The sequence below is a fragment of the Chelmon rostratus genome, chromosome 10 (genome assembly GCF_017976325.1).
Source record: "Chelmon rostratus isolate fCheRos1 chromosome 10, fCheRos1.pri, whole genome shotgun sequence".
NCBI lineage: Eukaryota > Metazoa > Chordata > Actinopteri > Chaetodontiformes > Chaetodontidae > Chelmon > Chelmon rostratus.
In genome coordinates, this window is record NC_055667.1 from 9,136,929 (window position 1) to 9,145,459 (window position 8,531).

Sequence of the window (8,531 nt, forward strand, 5' to 3'; positions counted from 1 at the left end):
TAGCTGGACCGCTACCTAACGGCCAGGCACAGCCTCTTACCTTCTATTGCCTCTTGGTGCGTTCATGCCTACATGGAAGATAAATATGAGTTGCAGAACACACAATATTGTTCGCTGCTGTGGTTAAAAAAGAGCATATATTTATTTATTTAATCATGTGTCGATTAAAGAAAGGTGGTAAAAACAGAACAATTGGTCTGTCAATCATTTTAAAATCAATATATACGCTGATGTTAATTAAACTATTTTCCCAGAAAGCACTTAAAGGCAGCACAACTCAACGGCAGTCAGTCACGTGTGTCGCTTTCTCCAATATAAATACGACTAACTTTTTCCCTAACCATTCAGCGTTCAGGAAGCCAGCAGTATAGCCTGATTGGTTAAACACACGGAAGCCAGAACAGAAACACATGTGAAGTAGATTGCGAGTCGTGGATACAAATGCCAGGTTTCGAAGGAGATTTAAAACATGTTCATGTGGAGCTTAAGGCTCTTTGTAAGTTACAAAGTAGCTGCATTGATATGGACCTAGAAAAGATGCTTTTCTTGATATGTATCCACCAAATAACGTGAGAAGTGCTTTTAGCGTTAGCTTGTTTTGCTACCATCAGCTACCATCTCTAACAAGTGTGTGTTGTGACTTCATATCCTTTCAGGTACCATTGATAACGTGTCTTCAATGAAAATTAGTAACATATAAAAGATGGAGACAGCAGCCCTGGTAGCCCCAGTCACAGCTCTGGAGTTCCTTCAGGATGCATTTCTACTGACAGGTATAAAGCAGTGCTGAGAACCAATGAATAAGTAATACTTTTAGTAATGCACTACTATGGATTTGACAAAACAAACCAAATCTGAGGTTTCCATTGACTATATTAGCCAAAGTGGTTATGGATCATTGCACAGTCTCACTACAAATGTAGGAGCAGAACAGCGTTATATTCGGTTTGCCATATTTTCCATTTGTTTCCTATTCTTGCTTATTTTGAAAGGAGACTGAAAGCAGTAAAGGATCACACAACATATGTAACACAATTGTTTCTCTTTCAATTTTCTGGCAGGTGAGGGTCCAGTCTTGACAGTATACAGTCTCCATCCTCACCCTAAAGCCCGCGCCTCACTGAGCGTGCTCCAACACTACAGAATCCATGGGATAAGACCTAGAGGTGTGGCGGCTGTCCTGGCACAGAGCTCTGCCACTGGAACCAATGGGGAGAAGAGAGGTGATGAGCAGACGCTTGTTTTCACTGTTCTCTTTTTTTTTTTAAGTTAATTTCTGTCGCTCTGTTCGAGGAGGTTGTTTTATTGCTTCTGTTGGGATGTATAGTTAATTGACTAACCAGTTTGAGTAAAATAAGATGCGCCAGTAAGTCCTGGGCCAAACAACAGATTGTTTTGGTGGTGATTGCATTAATTATAAAGGAAATGAAGATGGAATTGTGATTGTAAATACTAAAGGGATATTATATCAGGCTTGTGACAAGACGTTGCATTCACTGACAGCCCTTTTGTTGTAATTATTAATATTGTTTTTACAGATGTTGTATTTATTTACTTCTCATCTTGTCAATCCCCAGAACTGAGCTCCACTTCAGAGTCCAGCGTGTATGATCTAGCAGTGTTTGGGGGCAAAGCTGTGAGGCTGGTAAGGCTCCATGTCGATCTCCAGGATGGGGAGCATCTGTGCTGGGAGATTCTTGGTCCCCTCATGGAGCTGCAGGACTGGGCCCTGGATGTTCGCTGGCTGTCTGGAGACAAACACTCACTGCTCTGTGTGGCTGTAGCCCACAATAGTGCTCTCCTCCTGGATGTCATTACAGGAACTGCTCTGGTTCAGTGCTCCTGTCTGGAGGGGTGTCTGCTGTACTCTGCCCTCCTTCTGGTACATGAATCCTGGCCTGATACCGTCTTAGTAGGAGGGACTGTTTTCAACCAGCTGGTTCTCTGGAAGCCTGGAGGAGTAGACAAAAGTAGTGACTCTGAGTACAAAGCTCCAGTTGAGAGACGCCTGCTGGGCCACAGCGGAGTCATCTTCAGCATCTCTTACCTCCGGGAGAAAGGATGGCTGGCTTCAGCCTCTGATGACCGCAGTGTCAGGGTGTGGGGTGTTGGTGCTTTAGGGGGCCCTGGAGGGAAATGTGGGGACTTGAACCCGACTTTTTTAAGGATCCTATATGGACACCAGGCGAGGGTGTTCTCTGTGCATCTTTCCCCTGGCCAAGTGTTCAGTGCAGGAGAAGATGGGGCCTGTTTAGTCTGGGACTGGGCTGGAGGTGGCAAGGTGGTTCGTACACTGAAGGGACACCGAGCCGGGGGGGTACGTGCACTCGCAGTTAGTGAGGGTATAGGAGATGAAGAGACATGGGTGGCTACAGGGGGGGCTGATGGAGGTGTGAGGTTGTGGAGGGTGGAAGGGAGTGAGGAGAGAATGGAGGAAGCAGTGACAGAGAAACTATGTGACCTGAAATTTCCTGGTGAAGGCTTGCCAAAAGTGGTTTGTATAGTAGGGGAAGAGGATGAAAATGCAAGCTGGAGTCACAATAAATTTGTGGTTTGTACTGACAGAGGAATAGTTTACCAATACAGTGATGGGCAGTGGGAGATGGTCTGGCAAGGGACGCCTGAGTTCCAGTCCTACTGTGTGATGGAAACAATAACTGTCAGTGTGGAAGACTCAACAAAGGTAATTTTGTGTGCTGTGGGAAATCTCAGCGGGTCTATCCAGGTCTTCCCCATCTCCCATCCTCAGTGTGGGATTCTTCTCACAGTTGGTTTAGGGAAGATCCATAGCCTTATTTGGCAAGACGCAAAAGAAAGCTTATGTTTGCTAGCATCAGGCTCTGAAGGACTTGTCTATCGCTGGTGTGTAGGTGTAAAGTGGGGTCAAAACTGTTCCTTAGCTCTCACTGTAAATCCACTTCCTCCTTTCCTCCTCCCCCCCTGTGCCAAACGCTGGCTGACAGCTGCAGTGTGCCTCCGCTCCACGTCACAGGGGTTGCTGTGGGTGTGTGGGGACAGGAGAGGGTCCCTGCTTTTGTTTCAGGAAGGAGGAGCACTGGAGCGAAAGGTGGGAGATGACAAAAGGATGGATGAAGGTTTGCAGACAGGCAGGAAACAAACTGCTAACGAAGAGCTTGAAGGTGAGGAAACTGGAAGTAAAATGATGGTGGAGAGAGAAAGAAAAGAAGTGGTTGAGCTAACACTGAGCCCACTGAACTGCCTGTTCGGGGTGCATGGAAAACAGGGTGTAACTTCAGTGTGTGAATATCAGGGACTGCTCTACAGCGCCGGCAGGGACGGCTGTGTGAGGGTCTTCAGAGTGCGTCCATCACCACCTGAAAAAAAGGGAAATGGAGAGAGTGCAGAGAACAAGGGAAAGCTTCAGCTGGAGGTTCTCAGAGTCCAGCGGGCCTGCAAGGGTATGGAGTGGCTGGAGAGGGTTTTAATTCTTGAACCTGAAGTTCCAGTGGAAGAGGAGAAGGAGGAAGACCTCAGAGAAGAGAGCAAGGGAAGAGAAGCCAGGTTTGCCATCGCTGGCTTTCATGCTGTCCACTTTGTGGTTTGGGACCCAGTGAGGCAGGAGAGGCTGCTAGCGGTGCCTTGTGGTGGTGGGCATCGCTCCTGGAGTCTCTGGCCATCCCACAAAGGGATTTGGCCTGGATATGGAGCTCTGGTCTTTATCAAGCAGGGGGCCGTCCTGACTTCACAACCCCCTGGAAAGACGCTGAGCTGGGCAGGAAGGACTGAAGGATGGGGCCTGAGAGAGGGTGTCCATGGGCGGGGGATTGGGTGTGTATGCAGGCTGGGGAGGATAGTGGTATTCAGGAATGAGATTCAACCAATGAGAACTGGAAATGTGACTGGAATTGAGGGAAGGGACAGACTCAAAGATGTAGTAAAGGAGAGAGAGGAAGATCACTGGGAGATAGTGGTGATGGGAGGAGAGGACACTAGCTTAACCGTCCTGGCGGTACATCCCAACTCTGGCAGCATCAAAGTTCTCTCAGTCATTACTGATCACATCTCAAGCGTTCGGACGGTGACTGCGATAACATGTCCAGAGGGAATGAGTGAAAACCAGAGACAGTCTCTCTCTGCGCTGCTCGTGTCGGCCGGAGGACGAGCTCAGATGCAGTGTTACCGGCTGTTGATCGGCTGGGACACGCAGAGACAGGTTCCCTCCTGCCAGGTGATCCAGGTGGCCAGTCACCGATTGGACGAACATTGGGAGAGGCGACGGAACCGACACAAGATGGTGAAAATGGACCCAGAAACAAGGTTAATATGGGAAGCATGAGAAAAGGTTGTGTTTAATTTTCTGCACATATGTATGTAAATGGACAGTCATTCCTATCTTTCCTCTTATTCCACTAATCCTTTTTTTACTCCAGCATCCAGTCTTAACAGTTGTGTCTGTGTGTTTCCAGGTACATGTCTGTAGTGGTGGTGGATGACAGGACAGACTGTGGTCTCCTGGCTCTGGCCTGCAGCGACGGAGCTCTCAGGTCGGTGTCACTGCAAAGTTTTCCACACATCTGAAGCCTCTGTGTCACGAGCTGGAGAAAAGTGTTACAGCATAAAAACAGAATTTCTCCTCTGTCTGTCTGTGTTAGTGCTCTCAAATGAGTATTTTCTACAGATGTGAGAGATAAAATGTGTAAAATATAGGTGGATGTGGCTGAAGATATTCACCCTCTGTCATAACGCTGTCCTCGCTCTCTCCTTTCTTTCCATCTTCTCGCCTACATGACTCTTTTCCAGATTGTTCTCAGTTAATGAAGCTGAACGTCAAATTGATTTGTTGTGGGAGACATTTTACCACCAGCGCTGTGTTCTCAGTGTTGCCGCCTGCAGCCTGGAGGATGGAAAAGGCAACAGGTGATCCAGTGTTTGTCCCATTTTATTGCTTTTTAATGCTTTTATTTCCAGAATGTGAACTGGGTGAATTTTAGCACCTTCATTATAAGACATTGGTAGTCTGACTTTGTAGAAATCCATCAGACCCAGACCAGTGATCATGGTTTTAATATATCTTTATTATTTTAAAGCACACTGTTTTAGAAAAAAGTCGTGACTGGCAGATCAAGTAGAGGAGTGCAATATTAAGAGCTCAGTAAATTTAGTTTTCAGCTCTTTTCTTCATTTTGGGAAAATTTGAAAGTCTCACGTGTGCATCTTTTTATTAACATCTCTCAGGTATAAGCTGCTGTTCAGTGCTGCAACAGATGGCAAAATTGCAGTGTGGGATTTGACTGAAGTTTCTTTCTTATGGACTGGTACTACGATCAATGCTCCAACTCCATCAGTCCCCTGCCTCAACATTCCCGCCCACCAGAGCGGCATCAACTCATTGGCTGTTTGGGCGGAGAAAGTGGGACAACAACACGGCGGTTGCCTCGTAACTGTTGCTAGCGGAGGGGATGATGGGCAGCTGACAGTGTCCACAATTAGGGTGCAATACCCAGAAGGCGGAAAGACTGGGGTCAGCAGAGGGTTTTCTCAGATTTCTGAGTCCCTTATTCCTTCACAAACCCAGTTCCAACCCCCAAACCAGCTTCATCTTCATCTTCAGTCCCAGTCCCACATCCCGCTGGCTCACGCTGCCCCTCTGACCGCCCTGAAGCTCCTGGGCCCAACCCTTGTAGTCTCTACTTCTTCAGATCAGAGGGTTTGCCTGTGGAGGGTCGGCAGTACCGGTATCAGCCACATGGGGGCGCGGTGCTCCCACGTTGCAGATGCTGCAGGACTCGCAGTGTGGGAGGGGCAGATGTTAGAGGACGGAGATAAAAAGAGAAAAACAAGCTTTGAGTCTGAGCAGGAGGTTGCAGTTTGGAGAGTGAAGGGGAGTCAGACAGGATTAAAAACGATGTGTGAGACAGCAGAGGGTAAGACAGATGGCAGACCCAATAAGGATAAGGAAACAGCTGATGAGGCTGAGGGTGGAGAACCTGTTGAAGCCGTGAGCGAGACAGGTGACCCAGTTTGCAAGACCAATGATGAGAGGGGAGGTGAGACAGCTGGTGAGCATAGAAATCAAACAGAGACTGACAGTGTGAGTAAGACAGAGAGAGAGGTTAACAGCGAGACAGGTTTCAAAGCTTCCTGTGAGAGCAAGAAGAAGAGAGAGAAGATAGGATGGGTACTGGTCTGCGGCCAGGGCTTCCAGCTACTGCGAGTCAGGAATGCAGAGATGAGGATGAGAAAGACGAAAGGAGAAACCACAGAGTTAAAATGACTTCACAAGAAATGTGGAATCAAAAGATGGCAGTGGCCCGAACAATCACATTTTAGAAAATTATTTATTTCTTAATAAGTTGCTGTAAAATTCCTTGATTGCCGCTGAAATACATTTTACTTTGATCATTTTTAAAGTATGTTTTTTTAATAAAGCTTCTTTATTCTCTTGCTTCCCTGTGATTATCATTACAGTATGTTTATTGCTCATGCGGTTCGATGAAGATTTCATAAAAAGCAAAAATATAAATTCCATTTCTGAAGCAGAGACAGTAGTTCCAGAAGGAAGATATCACCTGTGTGAAGAGAGTTTTAGACTGATTCAAGTTTGTCTTGATTTCTCTGAACCTAAAGCCTATCATTCATTGAAGATGTGGGTCTGGAGTCAGGCTACATGTCTGTTTGTGTCAGAGCATCAAAAGCATTTGGAGCACACCAAGGAAACATTAAAACCTTCATGACCATTTCAACAGAACATTAAAACCATCTCTGATGTGCTGGGCCATCTGTGGCCTCCCTCAGGGAATAGCACCACACTGAACAAAGATGGCTGAAATGACATGAGTTATTTTTAATACAGCATGTCACATCTCACCCGGCCAGGAAATAAAGCTGTTTACTTCAAGAGAGCCTTGGGACTCCATTTTCAGTCAGAACAAGGCCAAACCAGTGTCTGCCATCACCGAATGTCTCCACGCAGAAGAATCCACAAATTATGTGGCTGATTTATGGCTTAGATCTAGTTTATGATTAAACCACGCCTGCCTAACACCCACTCCTGAGGTGCCCTTGTTTTAGTGAAGAGCTGCTTTTTCCCTCCAATCACACACCCACAAAAATCATTATCCTCGCTTAATGTTGGATAGATCAGACCTCTAAGATTATTCAAATGACAACATGAGAGGGAAAAATCACCGGTTGATCATATAACCTGTAGCTACACATATCCTGTGATGAGGGGTCATTAGTTTGTTTCAAGTTGAAAAGATTTGGAACTGTGCTAATCTGAATGTTCACCCCTGTGTTCTGTGTGGTCCTCACATCTTCAAAGTCTGGCTCTGGGTTTGATTTGGTATTGGGCTCAGGTTTACAGTTTACAGTAGGAACAGAAATACATTAGTCAGAGAGGGTCTTCACACGAAGAGAAGTACCAAATTGTGCGTCAGTGTATTTTCTTTGTATTGCAAGTATTTTTTAATCAAATGCATGCTGCTTTAGTGTCAGGCTGTATGTATGTGTGTCTGCCTGGTATGCAAATGTGGCTGTGTCAGATGAAGTGCGAGACGGCCGGCAGCATGTTCACCTGCGCCACGTTATATGTCGCACACTGTAGATTAGGCGAGTGTGTGTGTCGATTCACAGCCGCCTGCCTGGAATTTGGATGTCAGAAGAAGTGTGAATGTGTGTGTGGATGTGTATTACCCAATAACAGGGACATAGATCTGTTTACAAGTTTACACTGTGGGGACTCACCTTCCTTGTGGGGACGCATGCAAGTCTCCATTGGGTAATTTCTTGAAGGGTGAAGGTTGAAGATATAGGTTTAGGGCTCGGGTCAGGCAAGTAGTAGTTATGGTTAGGCTAAGTTTCCAGGAAATGAATGTGAGTCTATGTAACGTCCTAAAAGAGATGGAAACACCATTTTGTGTGTGTGTGTGTGTGTGTGTGTGTGTGTGTAGTGCTAGATGGGGGTCAGAGCCGATGAAAGGGCCGACCGCAGGTATCCATGAATATTTTAATATTTTAGCCCCGTCTCACATTGCCTTTTGTCGAGCGCCCATCTCACCAACTGCCACTCACAACACAGAGAAAGAAAGAGGAAGAGAGAGGAAGAAGAAAAGTGGAGTATAAGTATAAGGAGTGAAGGGGGAGGAAGAGAGGGTGGGGTGAAACGATGGAGAAAAGGAGGGGAGAGACCCGATGAAAGCTCTCACGTTCATTACCCCGGCCACACACAAACAGGGGAGAGCGCACCTCTCTTGTTGTTGTTCGATTGAAGACAAAGGGGAAGGAGGGAGGGAAAGTAAGAGGCATCGCTCCTGTGTAACCACCACTATCGCTTACAAGGGGAAGAAAGGTTGAGAGGAAAGAGAGGAGGGAGAGTGAAAGCACCAGTGCTGACAAGGTAAAGGTGAGTCCGGCGAGGAAGGAATGAAGGGAGGAGACAGAGGTGGAGACACACAGGTGTCTGTTGGCTCACAAAGGAGCAAGAGGGAACGACAGGGAGGCAAATGAGCAGAGAGGAGTGAGGAAACTACAGGAGAGATGAGGCAGAAAAAGGAGGGAAAGGACTGATT

General features: G+C 46.6%; 1 protein-coding gene across 1 annotated transcript; it reads left to right on the plus strand.

The window, feature by feature from the left end:
• The first annotated feature begins 403 nt into the window (after positions 1 to 403).
• On the plus strand, positions 404 to 6,358 carry wdr6 (WD repeat domain 6). Its single transcript, XM_041946776.1, has 7 exons — positions 404 to 496; positions 657 to 773; positions 1,062 to 1,223; positions 1,578 to 4,278; positions 4,428 to 4,505; positions 4,762 to 4,878; positions 5,197 to 6,358. Exons 2-7 carry the CDS (start codon positions 704 to 706, stop codon positions 6,233 to 6,235), a joined length of 4,167 nt encoding a protein of 1,388 aa, XP_041802710.1. The 5' UTR covers positions 404 to 496; positions 657 to 703; the 3' UTR covers positions 6,236 to 6,358.
• The last annotated feature ends 2,173 nt before the right edge of the window (positions 6,359 to 8,531 follow it).